The 16,973-nt window shown below is 48.3% G+C and overlaps 2 protein-coding genes and 1 long non-coding RNA gene across 5 annotated transcripts in view; 1 reads left to right on the top strand and 2 right to left on the bottom strand.

The window, feature by feature from the left end:
* Window positions 1–1,582, bottom strand: part of CATSPER1 (cation channel sperm associated 1) — a 13,006-nt gene extending 11,424 nt beyond the window's left edge. The window contains exon 1 of one of the 2 annotated variants that reach the window (XM_083716307.1): window positions 1,014–1,582. In XM_083716307.1, the coding sequence (XP_083572433.1) occupies window positions 1,014–1,305 (292 nt within the window). In that variant the 5' untranslated portion in view covers window positions 1,306–1,582. The remainder of the gene's footprint in view (window positions 1–1,013) is intronic. The other variant, XM_083716306.1, reaches the window with a different exon arrangement.
* Window positions 1–12,018, top strand: part of LOC310833682 — a 12,664-nt gene extending 646 nt beyond the window's left edge. The window contains exons 2-3 of the long non-coding RNA XR_014558878.1: window positions 60–98; window positions 11,171–12,018. This is a non-coding gene — a long non-coding RNA (uncharacterized lncRNA). The remainder of the gene's footprint in view (window positions 1–59; window positions 99–11,170) is intronic.
* TSGA10IP (testis specific 10 interacting protein) lies at window positions 2,235–16,973 on the bottom strand. Of its 2 annotated transcripts, XM_083716296.1 has the most exons (8): window positions 16,761–16,973; window positions 14,998–15,159; window positions 12,141–12,873; window positions 10,729–10,948; window positions 7,173–7,340; window positions 5,637–5,736; window positions 4,848–4,972; window positions 2,235–2,409 (listed from the first exon to the last, which is right to left on the bottom strand). In XM_083716296.1, exons 1-8 carry the CDS (start codon window positions 16,908–16,910, stop codon window positions 2,364–2,366), a joined length of 1,704 nt encoding a protein of 567 aa, XP_083572422.1. In that variant the 5' UTR covers window positions 16,911–16,973; the 3' UTR covers window positions 2,235–2,363. The 2 variants fall into 2 exon arrangements, with proteins under 2 accessions (XP_083572422.1, XP_083572423.1); XM_083716297.1 differs by lacking the exon at window positions 4,848–4,972.

The following is a 16,973-nucleotide window of genomic DNA, read 5'->3' as shown; positions in this document are numbered from 1 at the left end:
CTCCCCACCTATGATTATTGTTCTTCTTGTTGTCAGTGTTTTTTGATTATTATTTTTAGGGAAGGAAAGGTGTCGGTACACACAATGAAGTTGTTACAGTAAGTGCCACACTTTAAACATTTTTTGGGGGGGGAGGTGCCAATACTAAATACCTTTGAGTACCCTCAGAAAAAAATGAATGGTGGTGGTTGTTAATCCACCCTTTACCCAAGGTACCAGGGCAGGTTATAATTAAAACGCAATATTGAAAAGCAAATTAAAGCAACTTAGGTTGATCTCTTCTGTGAACTGCCGTGAGACCTCTGGGTATAGGACGGAATAATAATAATAATAATAATAATAATAATAATAATAATAATGATGATGATGTCACAGAAATAAGGCAGGTCCTAAAAATATGCTCAAGCAGGCAAATGCATAATTTTGAAGCCAGCTGCTGTTGCTTTGGTATGATGCCTACAAACTTGGGTTTGGGGAGAGTTGGCTCCAAGTCCCTTTTTAGCTTTAAGAATTCAGAGTAGCCCTGGACCAGTCGCAGTTTCTGAGACCAGTCAACCTCACAGAGCTGTTTTGGGGGATAAAAAGTGGGGTGAGGGGTGGGGGAATAACCCTTCATCAGCACTAGGTACCTCTAAGACTAGGATTGGTCGCAGGGTTTATCTGCCCCCAAATATGTTATTCAAGTTGGCGCCACTGCTTCAAAGCGTGGCATTGCCTGACATCATAGGGATGCCAGGTGGCTCCTCCAGCTGGCCTGCCAGGGTTTGGGGAGCTAAGGATTTGGGGCCCTGACTAGAAAAGGCTCCCCACTCCTGATGCAGACAGCCCTGGGCTCCCTGTCCAGTGGTCCAATTCAGTATAAAGCAGATCCTAGAAAAAGCAGCAATGCTGGCTCCCCCCATTTTGAAGGAAGTTAAGTAATAATACACTTGGCTGTCAAAAAATGGGTCAGGTGGGGAAGCCCGCCACAATAACATTAAGTCTAAATGCACCCCTGGAATTTGCCCCCTCACTTTTGACTCTCGCTCCTGTGTGTACGGTTTTGGATCCTTGCATTGACCTCTTGCTGCTCCTGCTGCTCCTGCTGAATCTCTTGGACCCTTTCATGAAGGGCGACACGGAGGTGACGGCCAGGACCATGGAAGGCTCTGGGTGGGCTGAGGGTAAATACCCAGGCCCAAGGCTGGAAGTCCCAGGTATTCCTGTGCCTGCACCCTGGGCTTGGCCCTGCTCCTGGGTCGGGACCTGCAGCATTTTCTCCATCTGAGGCACAGAGGACATGGCAGGCACGGTGAGGTAATTCATGGTGGCGAATTGAAGGAGCCCTCGTGGCTCAGATGCGCCTGCCTAGAAATGTCCTCCCAGTCGGCTTCTCCAGTCTGGGCTGTGGCGAACCTGGAACACGGAAGACCCCAGGCTTCCGAATGGGGAGCCTTGGCAGCTCTTTGTGATGCCATCGTGAGTCAAGGCAAAGGATGCCAAGGCAGTCAGAGGTGGTGGTGTTAGCAGACAGTCTATGGAGCCTAAGGCCCAGGACACAGATCCCCTGCCCCTCTCCACATTTTATTTTTACCTTTTTTCCCAAACTGACCATGTAGGGAATCATAACCAATAACAGAAAAGCAAACCAATGCCAGTGTGGTGTAGTGGTTAAGAGCGGTGGACTCGTAATCTGGTGAACCGGGTTCGCGTCTCTGCTCCTCCACAGGCAGCTGCTGGGTGATCTTGGGCTGGTCACACTTGGGCTGGTCTCTCAGCCCCACTCACCTCACAGAGTGTTTGTTGTGGGGGAGGAAGGGAAAGGAGAATGTTAGCCGCTTTGAGACTCCTTTGGGTAGTGATAAAGCGGGATATGAAATCCAAACTCTACAAGAAGGCGGGGAAAGTTTCAGAAACTGGTTGGCAACACCGTACTGTACTCACACCCTCCAACATCATGGGGATCAAAACTGGGATGCTGCATTTTTGGTCCCAAGCTGTTGCACCTGCGTGTGAGGACGAAACTAGACGCTCGTTTTGTGATCTCGCGAGACAAAACACAAGCGGCTTTCATTCTGGCATGAGTGCTCCATCCACTTTTGCCCCTGGCCCTACTTACCACAGGCATGTGGCCCCTGGAATGTTACCTAGAAGGGAAAGTGATCCTCGAGCTGAAAAGGATTCCCCACCTTTCATCACCACCAAGCGCCATTTTCAACTGCCCAGGTCAACCCCCTCATAGAGCAGGCTGAGTCTTTCTCGTCTCCAAAGCTAGTTTTATTTCTAGGTGCCTCGTGACTACAGGTCCAGAAGGTGCACATCTGGCTGCAAGATTCTCTCTCTCTCTCTCTCTCTCTTTCTTCTCTGCCTGCCAGGCTTTGCTTTCAGGTCGATTCTGGGAGATCTTCCAGAGATTCTGTCCTCCTACGCCTGAAACACACCACAGGTCTGAGAAGGTCCTGGGCAAGGCATCAGGTGTGCATTGCCAAAAAAATTAAAAAACCAAGATGAAAGAGGGTGCTGATGCACATAAAATTTGCATCTGCTAATTTTGTAGGTAGAAATAATTTCTGTAGTGTGAACAGAAGCACAATACCCCTCGCCATAGTGGGGAACAGGACAGCGAACAGGTGACTGTGTGCCTGCTCATGAGAATAAAAAGGGCCAGCTGCTGGATCAGGCCAATGGCCCATCTAACCCAACACTCTGTGCTCACCATGGCCAACCAGATGCTGACTACAGTGGACCCTCTGGATACGAATTTAATTCATTCCGGGGGTCTGTGACACCCTGAAAAATCCATATCCAGAGGCGCTGCTTTTGCGCACGCGCAGGGCGCTTCTGCGTGAGCAGCGAAACCCAGAAAAATACTTCCAGGTTTGCTGCTTTTGCAACCTGAAGTTTATCTTACTCAAGAGTAATGTAACCCGAGGGTTTACTGTATATAGAAAGGCCAGAACTGCTGTCCAGGTACTAATGTTTGATGGGCAACCTTTCAAGGCCCCAGCTTTTTAAACCAACCTTGGCTTAAAGCATGGACTGTTTTTAATCGAGACATCGACCGTGCAGCCTTTCCAACAGAGAGAAGAGAGGGCTGTCCTCTGCAAAGCAGGACACACGGCCTCCTGAAAGAAGGGCTTTCCAGGGAGCTCCATGAATGCACACACACCAATCCACTCCCCATGCCTGCACACCCCTTGTGTCCCACCCAGGCAGTGGCAGTTGCCCTGGGCGCAAAATTGTTATGGGCGCCAAATGTCAACACCCGGTGCTGCCTCAGTATAGCTGCACACTTCTGACACCCGGCACCACTGAAAACGGCTACTCCATGTGAACCAGGAAATAATCTCTCCAGACAAGGAGCGACTCTTCTTATCTCTGCAGCTGTGATCTCCTGGGTGATGCAGATGCCGTTAGGCAGTTGAATGTGCATGTGTAGTACTCTGTCTGTTTCCCTCCCTCCCAACTCCACTCTGTGTCGCCCCCAGGCACTGGCAACCCTCGCTACGCCACTGTACCCAGGCCACCCAAATAAGCTTTTCAGGTGGCAGCAGGCAAGGAACCCTCTGCCTTACCCCTTGTTTCATTTACATGGCATGTGTGCTGCAAAGCAAAAGCTGGGGCAGCAGCCACCCCACTGTCTTCTCTCCATAATCCTCTGGGCCTTTACAGGACACAGGCCCATGTAAAATATATACGTATATTTCGCTCAGTAAGACGCACCCAACTATAAGAGGCACCTAGTTTTTAGAGGAGGAAAACAAGAAAAGCCAGCAAGAGCCGCAGACACGCTCGCTCGGTGCGGCTCTTTAAAGATAGAGTGGCTCTTGCTGGTGGGAGAAGGGACTGATGGGCTGCCCTCCGTCCCTTCTCCCACCTCCCAGAAAAGTCAGAGCAAGCTGCGCAGCTATCGCTGAAGCCAGCACAGCAAGAGGGAGAGCTGCACAGCGCCTCTTGTTGTGCTGCCTTCCCAGCGAAGCAGGATGAGGGACAGAAGGGAACCCTTATGGAGCCCCTTCCGTCCCTCATCCTGCTTCGCTGGGAAGCCAGCAGACCAAGAGGCGCTGTGCAGCTCTCCCTCTTGCTGTGCTGACTTCAGCGATAGCTGCGCAGCCTGCATTCGCTCCATAAGACGCACACACATTTCCCCTTACTTTTTAGGAGGGAAAAAGTGTGTCTTATGGAGCAAAAAATACAGTAAACCAATAGCTTGCAATTGATATCAGCCCCAGTGGGCACACCAGCATTTCATAGAATCAAAGAACTGTAGAGTTGGCTGGGACCCCAAGGATCTTGTAGTCCAGCCCCCTGCAATGCAGGAGTGGCAGCTAAAGAATCCCTGACAATCGAGCCTCCGTTTAAAAATCTCCGATGGAGGAGAGCCCACCACCTTCCAGGGGAGTCCATTCCGCTGTCAAACAGCTCTCCCTATAAGAAAGTTATTCTAGAGGTTTAGTTGGAATCTCCTTCCTTGTAACTTGAAGCCATTGCTTTGCGTTCTGCTCTCTCTTGGTGTCCAATAAACAACCTGGAGATTAAATGGAGCTCCGGATTCTTTCTTTGCAAGCAGGGTGCACTGACGGTGAGCCTGCCTGGGAGCGGCTGCACTCGGGAGTCCTAGCAGGCCATCCTGGGTGCATAAACTCCTCTTCTTTAGGGAACGGCTGCATTGCAGGGAGTTGCCCTAGATGACCCTCGAGATCCCTGCCAATTCTACAATTCTATGATTCTAACACGGGGCTAGAGGCCTTGCTTGGCATGCAGAAAAGACCCCATGTCCATAATGATTTCCAAATGAACAAGGGGGAAATAGGGGACGAAGGAGAAGGCCTTCAGCCAGCCACCCTCTTCCTCTCAACCTTCCTTACATGGCTTTGCCCGAGGACTTGCGAGCAGATTGCCGCACCGCATGCTTCCACAGCATTTCTTCGTCGATCCCCAGCGCGGCCAGGACCTGGGAGAAACGGCGCTCCACAGCCTGGCGGGCGTTGGCCTGGCAGGGAGAGAGGCTTGAGTGGAGACGCAGACAGGCCAAAGGCAGCATAGTTTAAAAAAAAAACCACCCGTATAAATGGCCCTACTGCCACACGCTGTGCTCTCTCGCTCACTCTGCTGCCATTTTGCTGGCTCTGCCAGAACAAAAGCAGCAAGTCTTTTCCTTTACAGGTAAAGGCCAGGAGGCAACTTGGATCGCCTTGCAAGGAAGTGATATTTCAGTGTGGCCAGCACCTACCCTCTGGAAGTCCCTGCCCACTGACATTTGTTCTGTTTATAGCCAGCTTTTCCTCCCAAAGGTGCCCATGGCAGCAAACACAGCGAAGCAGATGAGGCCTTGTTGGCGCTGATCTGCGCCAGGGCCTCTTTGGTGGCAGCTCCTGTTTGCGAAATGCCTTCCGTGGCGAGGTGTGCCAGTCTAAGAACATTCCTGCTTACGCAGGGCTGAAAGATACTGTTCCCGGGAACCCTGAGATCAGTGCTTCTTGAAATATTATTTTTAGAATTATTATTTTGCTTTAAGGTTTTCTGCATTGATAAATGAAGGCCGAGTGGACAACTCAAACTTGTGTCTCCTTGCACTGAACCGAATATTCAAGCTGCTATGCTATATAACCCATTGCTTCCCCTCCCCTCCCCCCCAGCCCCCTGCCCCTTTTCACCTGCATGACTCTCTCAAACAAGAAAGGTCTGCTCTCCACGCGGTCTTGCATCTCCTGCAGCTGCAATGTGTACTCTTCCATGCGCTGCTTCTCCTGCCTCCTGCACACCAAAGTGAGAGGTTGGTAGGCCTTTGCTGTATTGTGGGACCTCTTCCGATCCCTCTACCCCAACCTGTAAATAACCAGGCCTGTTCCTCTGTAAGTAAGTAGAACACCTGCTTTGTGTGAATCATAGAGTTGGAATGGACCATGAGAGTCATCTAGGCCAGCCCCCTGCAATGCATGAATCTTTTGGGCTTGAACCCATGACCATCAGATTATAAATCTGATGCTCTGCCAACTGAGCCGTCTGGGCAAGCCAGGTTCGATCCTCCCCAATGGCATCTCTAGATTTTAAAAGTCAGGTAGCTGCAGAAAGGAGGAGGAAGCTGTTGCCAGGAAGAATATTCCAGGAATGCGGCCCTCCAGGCTTTTCTGCCTGGCCCTTGGGATCCTCCCGAGGCCACACCCCTCACCCAAGCCACACCCCTCAGCAGCTCTCCTCTGTTGCCCTCCTTAAGTACTTTCCTCCAGCAGGAACGTGCCCATGAGCAACCCATAATCTTCCCAGAAACCTCTGTCATGCTCAAGAGCAGAATTGCTCCTTCCAGCCTTATGAAGATCGCTGGGTAATAATTTTGGCAGTCCTCGATACAACCCTAGTTGTCAGCCGAGCGCAAGCCAGAAAACAGGTTGTGTACACCTTTAAAGCACATCCGCCCGTCTCAAGAATCCTGGGCACTGTAGCTCTGCGAGGGGTAAACTACAGTTCCCAGGGTTCTTTGGGGGCGCGAATGTGCTCCAAATGTGCTTTTGGTGGGATGTAATCCACTGGAGCAGTCAAATACAACATTCCTTGTTTCCCTAGAGTGGACACAGGCAGGGGGATGTTACGCCAACCAGTATAACTTCCTGTTCCACTGGTCTGGAGCGTCCTCCCCCTGCATGTGACCAGACAGATGGGCATGACTCTGGCTGACTCCATAAAATAGTCGAGTCACGCAGCCATCTTTCTCTTGATGCCATTTTCTTCTCTTAGTGTATTTTGCTGTCTGCTGGCTCTCAGCCAGCAGTACATGGGCTCAGTCTCCATATGGGATGAGCTCACACTTTGTTCTGTAATTACAATATAAAGCCTGCCTTCAGGGATTACACTGTGAACTGAGTGTGAGTAAACTTCTTGTTACTTTGAAGACTCTTGTGTCTTGATTCTTTTAAGGGAGATCAAAGGGGACTTGCCAGGAATAATCCAATCTGGGCAAGCGAGACTAGATTGCTTAACTAAAGAGATTCAAACGAATCTGCAAACTAGTTTACTGCTGTATTGGGGGAATCTGCTCTGCTACATGACTCACTAGCGTGGAAGGATCATATTTAATCAATATATACTTTCCTAATATCCTTAACAGTCCCACACTTTCAAGGTATGGTGCATATGCAGCCCCTGTTCTGCCCCTCAGCCCTGAGGGACTTTGCAGAAACCTCACGGCATGTTACCTGAGTATCTCCCGTTTTCTTTGCAATGACACGGAGGGGTGGTCCATGGTCTGGTACGTCGCCAAGCACTTGGCCACTTCGCGCTGCACTTGCTGCTCCTTCGCCCTGCGCAGCTCGGCTCGCCGCTTCTCCTTCCGTTCCTGCCTCTCCCACTCCAGCAAGAGCATCCTAACAAAAAGAGGTCAACCTCAGGCATGGGGAAACCTCTGGAGGTGAGGGTGAAGGGGTCCTCCAGGCAGGCTGGCGTTGTGTTCAAGTGCAGGCCAGGAATGTAGGTTGGCTAAAGGGGATTGAAGGGCTCTTGTCTTTTTTTTTTTTTTAAAAAAATAATATTTATTACTTTTAAACCTTACAAAAAGGAGAAAAGAAAAGAAAAAAGAAGAAGCAAAAGAAAGAAAGAAAAACAATACAGTACAATATATAAACAGTACACAACAAACATTAACACATTAAACAAAACAAGACAGAGCAAAAAACAATTCAAAAACACACATCATACCATTTCAATACCCTCCCTTTCATTCCCTTGTTTCATCAACCTCCTCTCACCTCCCTTTTTGTATTCCATTTCTATTAATTGTTTCAGCAAATCCTTTCCATCTTTCTCTATTTTCTGTCATATAGTTATCTTAACATATTTTAACCTTATTTTCCATTAATACTATAATACTTATTTATGCTTAATTCCTTATAATATTTCTACTAAAGCCATATAATTTCATTCCAACATTTTTCTAACACTCATTAATTTTACATTATTTCCATAGATAGTCTTTAAACTTTTTCCAATCTTCTTCCACCGTCTCTTCTCCCTGGTCCATCAACCTGGTGATCTTCTGCCCGATGCTCTTAACTCTTTTCCAAGTCTTTTCCAAGTCCCTTCTGCAAGTCTTCTTCATATTTATACATGCACTTTACTTTGTCTTCTACTGATCTTGTTCTTATTTTCCTTCCTTTGATGCTGAAAAGTAGATCTCGGGGAAACTCCCACCTAGCAATGTTTTTATTCCTTCTCGACAGGTCAGCCAGATCTCCATAATTAAAACTAAGATCCAAAAGATATTTCAGGACATGTTTCAAAATTCGTCCAAATCTGGAGGCCCCCACAACTCCAGTCTCCTCCTGACTCAAGTCCAGGTCCCAAAGGTCAGTAAATCCCTGCATGTAGGGATCTATCCAACTTTCCTTCTCCAGCCCAAGCAAGGCTCCAATCCTCAAAATCTGACTTTCTCTAAATTCAATCATAAAAGGCATCAACTTATAGTCATCAAATTGCATTTGTAAGGCTGGGGCTCTCTCCCTCTCCACTTGTGCTACTTTAGGTTTAACAACAACTACTTTCTCCCTCGCCTTCTCCACAATTTGCCATGTCAAAGTAGATCCCTGTATCGATTCCTGAATAGTTTCTGTATTAATGTTCACTTTTTGTCCCAATTGGTCACTTTTTGTCCCAAGTTATCAATTTTGATAGTCATCACATCCGTCTTCTTGTGGAGCTGTTCCAATGAATTATTTATCTTACATAATGCAACCACTAAGGCTTCTTCTGTCAACATTCTTAATGATCCAAGGTCAGTCCCAGATTCTCACAGTTTTTTATCTTGCAGCTGGAGATTCCCCCAGCTCAGCTCTTGTAACAATTTCAAAGGCTTCCTCTAGAGGGAAACCGCTTCTATTTGTATCAATCCTTTTAAGCAAGCAATAAAGATAGTTTCAATTTTCAGTTAATTTAACTCCTTTTTAAACACAGAAGGAGACAATGGAAACAATGTATTTCTCTTATTTAACTAGCTGTCAACGAACGATCTATTCACAGTCAATGAGCATTTCCAAAACGTCAGTCTTACTAGCAGCCCGTTTCCAGGTTCAGAGCGGTGGTAATTTGACTTTCTTCACTCTCTCCTGCAGGCTTACACGATCCAAAATTTTCCCCCTTTTCTCCTGCTTCCAAGGGGGATTTAATGATTTTAGCCGATGGAAGTTTAATCCTTTACGGAAGGCTTTCCAAGACTTTAGCTTGCAGCCTCTTTGCTTCAGTCTATTTACAAAAGGGGAAGGCGGACTTCCTGTTTGAAACCTCCCCGTTTCAGTGCCAAATTAAGACGTTTAAAAATCCAATTTTCCGTTCTATTCACGGGTAGTTGTTTTAAGATCAAATTGTCCACAGGAAAAAGTCAGCGCTCTCTGGCAACAGCAATGCGGCTTCACTCTGTGAAAGAAGCAGTCAATTCGAAGCACCGCGCCACTCACCCCACGTCGCTCCGGATCCCCGAAACCGGGTTTCCCTGCGAGTAGGGGAGGCGCAAAAGGTGCCAGCCGAATCCCATGTTCACAGGCTTCTCCCGTCTGTGATTTTTAGTGGGTCCCCGCCTTCGCCGTGGCGGCCAGACCCTGATTTCCACAAAGCAAATTCCTCCCGATCAGAGGAATTCAGCCATTGATGGAGGCGCCAACCCGGAAGTCCCGGATTGAAGGGCTCTGTCACTCGAGTGCAGCAAAGCCACTTTTAGAAAAGAGGCCGACTTTTTAGCGGTGGGAGGAAAGCGATGGGGAAATGGATTGCAAAGGGTGAGGGCAACGAATAATGAAGATGTGTAATGCTCTGCAAGCAAACTGGGATGAGTGCCGTGCTGGATGCATGCTGACTGTGGTATAATCATATCAGTAAAGACTGGATGAATGAACACTCGGTAAACACGGTGTCTCAAGGATGAGCAATTCCGTCCATTGCAGTCTCTCATTTTTCCTACCTGAAGTTCCGTTCTCCGCTTTTCCACATCAGTTTGTGATTTTTTTTTTTAAAAAGGTGAAGATTCACCAGCATTTTAGTATGATTTCCCCCCTTAATATAGACATACAGTAGTACCTCGGAAATTGTACGGAATCCGTTCCAGAAGTCTATTCGACTTCCAAAATGTTTAGAAACCAAGGCGCGGCTTCCGATTGGCTGCAGGAATCTCCTGCAGCCAATCGGAACCTGCATTGGACGTTCGGGTTCCAAAAAATGTTCACAATCCAGAATACTCACTTCCAGGTTTGCCAAGCCTGGTTTGGGAGCCAAAACATTTGACTCGCAAGGCGTTTGACTTCTGAGGTACAATTGTACCTACTTGCAGTTTTGCTTAATATATGCATTTTTGCAAAGCAATTCTCCCCAATAAATCACATTTTTGTCTTATTTACACTAAGATGGACATTTTTATGTACACTGTATGTTAGTGTGTGCATTTCTCTACACATTACTTAGCTGCAGAAGTGAATTGCAAAATTTAGGGAAGTGAGTATTTCAAAGGTGGGGGGAGGGCGGGGAGTGTTGTTTCCTGTTTCAGAAATGGCGAATTAGGTTCCTCTTTAAACACAAAATGAATTTAATTTCTCCTCCATCCCTAGCTTTCACTTAGCAACTGTCAGTTTTTGGGGTTCTTTGTTTTAATGTTTAGCTGAAAATTTTGCAACCTACCCCCACAAAACTCCCTGGCCTTTCTCATTGGACTGCGGGAAAGAATAGCACAAAGACTTTGGAACGGCCACCCCCCTCCCCAGGTGCCCTGCTTACCTGTTGGCCTCTTGCCGCTTGTCAGAGGTCTTGGTGTGCATCACTGGAGCAACCATGGGGGGACCAAAGTCCGGGCAAGAATGGGCCCTCCAATGAACCCCATACAACCGCCGGACCTCGTAATACGGGTCTTCGGGGTCCTGCTTGTCCTCTTCTCCAGAGAATTGCTGGGAGCTGCCCGTGGAGTGAAGTCGGAAAGGCTTACAGATGGTCAGCTTTGCTGGGCGGAGGAGAACAAAGAGGCATTAACGTGACCCGTCCCAACCCACCTGCCCACATATCGTCACTTCGCAGCATATTAATTGATTAATTTAAAATATTTTTTATTGAAACTACGACAATAGCAATAGAAACAAACATCCGAACAGGAACTGGACCGTTTACAAGGATACACCGGATTACGAGTAAACTTTAAAATACAATGATTGCTCTTACAATCCAGTCTGTAGAAAAAAGGAGAAAAAGCAAAGAAAGGAAAACAGAGAGTGGGGAAGAGAGAAAAGAAAGAGAGGCCAGCACACATTAGGGGGAAAGGAAGGCTATAAATGTAATAATAGTAATAATAATAATGTTATAAGAATTTTAAGGTCTCAAATACAGACTAAATGTTCATAAATGCACACATGTCTAATTATATGAACCATGTGTCTGAAACAGTATAGGAGAACAATCTTGAAGCCATTTTGAATCTCTCAATGACCTCAAATATTCCTCTGCAGTAAAGGAGGCAAATGGGGAAAGCCTTCCCACTGTCTTTTTGCTTGCAAATCCTGTTTTAAGGGCGCATTTGTGTATGAATAGGGGGAGCCTGTGACCTGGATTTAGGAACTAAAGTATTAACTATCACAAAAGAATGGCCAGGCTGCCCAGGTAATGCAATCAGTGACCATTATCAGGTATCCTGGCAAACAGGATTTCTGCTGTAGACCGCCTCCTCTGCTGTAGACCGCCTCCTTCTGTGATGTATGTATGATGTTTGGGGTGGTGGTTTGGGGCTACAGGGTGGGCAATTTCAAAACAATGGGCTTGCGCACCATTGTTCAGAGTTCTCCTCCCTCCTGCCTGTGGTAAGTGGGGACCCTGTTGCAACAGTTCCCTGAATAAAGATCAGGCTTGCTAGCCGCTTTGCTTTTCAATTTACTCTGGTTGGCTGTTACTTCTCCTACCAATAGGGAACCCACTTAAGGACTCTATATGGGTTCTGGAATACCCCATAAGGGAAAAGGAGCAGATCCCCCCCCCCCTTATAACAACAACAACAACTCACTTGACCAATAACAACAACTCACTTGACCACCACCACCAACAACAACTCACTTGACCAACTGAGTCGGACTTAGTTGGATACCATCCTTAATGCTGACCTTATGCCCCCCTCCCTTGCCCATTATCAATGAATGACTGCTCCCCACCTTGATCCTTCCTCTGCTCCAGTTGCTCTTGGAAGCGCCTCTGGAGACTCTTGAAATTGGGGATCCTGCGGTTGATGGTGGGCTGGAAGGTCAGCTGCTCTTCCCTGTCGGTCTGGGCCCGGCCCTTGGCTTTCCTGGCCTCCCTCTGGGGAGCAGGCTCCTCGGGCTCTGTGGCCAAGCAGAGGAGCTCCGCTCGGAGTTTCTCTTCCAGCCGCTTGAGCGAGAAGCGCTTGTTGCTCCTGGGGCCCTGGTCCTCCAGGCTCAGGAGCTCCTGGGTGAGCTGCAGCCAGCGGTGGCGCTCCTGGCGCATCTGCCGTTTCCGAGCCTCCTGCCGGGAGTCCATCTTCCAATAGAGAGGCAAGAGGGAGCTCCCGGGGGCCAGGCCCACATGGCGGTGGCACTTCTGGCACGTGGGCCAGGGATCCTCAGGGACACCATTCGAGGGCTTGGGGTCTTTCGAGCAATGGCCGCCTTTAGGGCTGCCGGCTCTCGGGTTCCCCGGCTCTGGCGTGCAGGGAGGCTCACGGAAGGTGGTGACAGAAGTCTGAGGGGACCTCTTCTTCTTGGGTTTCTCCAGGAGCCGGTCTTGGTACATGGCCTGGCCGTTGACAGAGATGCTCTCCCACATCCAGTGGAAGGGAAAGGAACCCGGTCGAGATTGCTTGGCAGATGCAGGAACTGGTGTGGGACTTGGTGAGGCATTGCTGACATCTGGAGTGGGAGGTACTGGGTGCTGCCTGGGGGGGGGGGGAGCAGCAACACTCAGATTGGACACAAACTTGGTCTCCCCACCTCCCAGTTTTGGAACCCTCCTTCCCATCTTTGATTTGGATAATCAAAACACTTCCAGACCAGCAGCTTTTAGTGCATGGGTAGGCAAACTAAGGCCCAGGGGCCGGATCCAGCCCAATCACCTTCTAAATCCTGCCCACGGCCGGTCCGGGAATCAGCATGTTTTTACATGAGTAGAATGTAACCTTTTATTTAAAATGCATTGCTGGGTTATTTGTGGGGCCTGCCTGGTGTTTTTACATGAGGAAAACGTGTGCTTTTATTTAAAATGCATCTCCGGATTATTTTGGGGGCATAGGAATTCATTCATTCCCCCCCCAAAAAAAATATATAGTCCGGCCCCCCACTGAGAGACAGTGGACCTGCTGAAAAAGTTTGCTGACCCCTGTTTTAGTGCTTTCCATTTATTGCTCCTCCACTGTAAAACCGCACACAGAATCGCAAATGGTTTTTTACTGGCATTCTCTTGGGGGGGGGCTACTTTCCGATCACACCAGTGGGTGTGTGACACAACTATGGAGGCAGGTGCTATTGAAGGGCTTTGGCTCAGTGGCAAAGAGAATTTTAAAGAACTGCAGTACAATTACAGCATCCGATGCACATTTCACTCGTGAACCTGGATAGCTCAGTTGGTTGAAGCATGGTGCTGATAATGCTAAGGATGCTAGTTCGATCCCCGTATTGGACAGAAGCATATTCCTGCATTTCAGGGGGTTGGACTAGATGATCCTCAGGGTCCCTTCCAACTCTACAATTCTGCTATTCTATGTCATGGACTGGTTGGGTGCAGAGGAATGGTGGGAAGAACCAGCAGGGGAACCACTCAGAGAAGAAGTCTCACAGCCTGTGGGTCGATGATGGGACGATGTTGAGTGGTTGGAGGGAGAGGACTGGGAAGAAGAGTTTCCCGGAAGCTGGAGAGGTAACAGGGCTTAGTGAGCAGGGAGAGTCTGTGGCAGAGAGAAGTCCAGCGTCAGAGGAAGAAGCTGAAGCAGGAGAGGAGGGAGGTGAAGGGACAGAGATGAGTCCTGCTGAAGAAGTATCACAGCTGTCTCCCCTTCCTGATGTGACAATCTCCCTTCCCCACTTGTTTCCCAGAACCCAGAGAGGCATGAAAAGGGCGGAGGAGAGGTAGGCTGGCTGCCTGCAGCTGCAGTCTCAGATTGCTTGGAAAAAGCCCTGCAGTGGAAGGGAAGGCTGTGAGGAGGCATAGTCTCGGCAACTGGTTTTCATGGAGGAAGACCACTGGGAATGTGCTGCTCTATTAGGCCTGACATGCAACCCCAAGTCTTGGGGGATCATGTTTTTGCTAATAAAGAGTTAACTCCATCTTTGAACTGTGTAAATTGTAAAAATGCTCCTTTCAAAACTTGACCACTCAGTAAGACCTCAGACTGGGCAGGTTGTTTATTTTAAAATGATAAGCACAAACAGATCCTGCTCTGAATCAGGTGCATTCCCCTTGAACGCACCTGATTCCTTACATAGGATTCCTTACTTAGGATTCCTCCAAAGAATCCTGGGAACTGTAGCTTATTAAAGGTCCTGAGAGTTGTTAGAAGACCCCTCACATTACTCTTCACAAACTACAGCTGCGAGATTCTTTGGGGGAAGCCACAATTGTTATAGTAGTATAAAAACATAAAGGGACCCCTGACCGTTAAGTCCAGTCGCAGATGACTCTGGGGTTGTGGTGCTCAAGTCGCTTTACAGGCTGAGGGAGCCGGCATTTGTCCACAGACAGTTTTTCCAGGTCATGTGGCCAGCATGACTAAGCCGCTTCTGGCGCAACGGAACACCAGAGCAGTGCACGGAAACGGCGTTTACCTTCCTGCCGGAGTGGTACCTATTTATCTACTTGCACTTTGACGTGCTTTTGAACTGCTAGGTTGGCAGGAGCTAGGACCGAGCAATGGGAGCTCACCCCATCACAGGGATTCGAACCGCCGACCTTCTGATCGGCAAGCCCAAGAGGCTCAGTGGTTTAGATCATCCCTTACAGCAGTATAGGAATACTTTAAATGTGTGCTGTGGATGGGACCCCCCTAAAGCCCACGGCAACAACTTGCCTGCTCAGTTCTTGCTCTGGGTCTATGTCTGAGATGCTGTTGGCATTTGGGACAGTTTCCTCAGGCTCCCAGCAGGGCTTCCTTGCGGGGTGAGGGCCTCTCTTCTTTGCCCGCTTCATGCAGATCAGCATCCCATCACCAGCATCCAGGTAGTCCTCCTGAGTCACACAGAGATATTTTATAGCACCAAGGCTGGCTCCAGAGACATGCATTTGGGCACCAGGACCCTGAGCCCAGCAGAGGGCCCACCGTCTAAACCAAACCACACTTTCCACTTTGCACAGAGAAGATCGGTTGGGACATAAGAGATCCCCCAGTTTGCTCTTCCAGGTTGGGGTGGGGAGCCAAGAATGTCATGCCTGAGGGCCCACCCAAAATCCTAGGAGCCAGGAAACACTGGTAAAACACGGTGTTTTTCCAGTGGCGGTTTTACCACTGGGATGACTGCAGTGATTCTAGTGGTACCATCCGGGCAGGACTTTGGGGCAGAAGCCCAGGACCCCACTCAGCAGAATGAGGCCTCCTAAATACAGCAGTAGGATGTATCCTTTTACAGGGTGAAGCTTACTTTTTGTTAACTTCTTCAGTGAGGAGCCTTAAAAATACCTTTTTGGGTGTGACGAATTCAAATCTGCTATTATTTTTGTGACTAGGCAACATTTTGCTTGGTAAGTCTACATTTTATGAAGAAGCAAAGAATAAATTGCTTTAGGAAAACCAATGAATTTTAAATTTACCTTCTGAAAATGTCAGTCATGCTAAATGATAATAATAATAAATAAAAACAATATTAATAAATAATATACAACTTCAAGTACTTGGCAATCATTTGTCATGATTTCTATGCAATTTCGCACACATTTTACGTACCAATCCAAACTAAATTAAATCAATATAACCAAGCGATATATTTTGAATTCCCAAGTCATGTTACAACTTTTTAGCGCCTTTCCTTTTGGGAACTGGTAAGCTGACAAATTCAGCAAGCCCTAATTGCAGCAGGGGCTGCCTTACCACATTTCAAAGTAAATTAAGCAATGTGCATTGTGCTTTTGCTTTGAACTGTGCAATTTACAGACTGGCACACTGTGAAACGGAGGCTTAAAAATAGAGATATTTAGGCATGCGTGTTCACTTGCATTCTGCACCCCTTCCCTCCTCGCCATACAACTTCTGGTACAAGTTACGAGATCAAGTCCAAGGGGAACAATGATTTCCGTGCAGACCGACTGAGAATTTCCCATCATTCACCTGGGCCCCATCACTCTCTGGCTAGGAGCAGGCAATCCTCTGACTTCCAAGGGCCAGGTGGGTGGGTGTCTGAGGGCTGCATGCCAGTGGCATGGCCGCACCTGGCAGTTGGTGTGGCCTTGGTGGACACATTCACAATACTTCTCTCTGGTTTTCAAAGGCTTACACGTCCCTGTGAGGCAGACCACCCACCCCCAGTAGCAAGGGAAACACGCTTGGAAAGTATATGAGGGGCACAGAAGCATTTTGGCCATGCTGATATTGCTGAACTAAAAATCTATAATCCCAGGCCATTGGCCATGCTTGCTAGGGCTGATGGACATTGTAGTTTAACCACGGAAGGCCAAATTTTCCTCACACCAAATATCACTTGATGGAGAAACCGTGACTTCACCTCTTTGTCTGTACACTGCCTAAGGAAGGAGCATATTAAAACAGTGCTAATATTGTTGTGTGTGTGAAGTATGGCCTCCGCCTATGGGAGCAAGAAACCCCCTCTCCATGCTACCTGCTGTGGAGGAGAGCTCTCTGAGATCAGGCCCAAAAGCCGCACCCGCCCCTTTGGCTCATAGATGGTGCCGGCGATCCGGTTAATGGGGTCCACTGAGGGCTTGACACAGGCATTGGTCAGCACTGAGTGGCGATGAGGGTTCAACATGGTGCCCACGACAACATGGAAGGGGACGCATCAGCTTTTCAGTTACCACAGCAACCGGCCTAC

This window comes from Podarcis gaigeae (genome assembly GCF_964106915.1).
Source record: "Podarcis gaigeae genome assembly, chromosome: 16".
Classification (NCBI taxonomy): Eukaryota; Metazoa; Chordata; class Lepidosauria; order Squamata; family Lacertidae; genus Podarcis; species Podarcis gaigeae.
The sequence above is the reverse complement of the archived record's forward strand: the minus strand, read 5'-3'. Positions and strand labels throughout refer to the sequence as shown.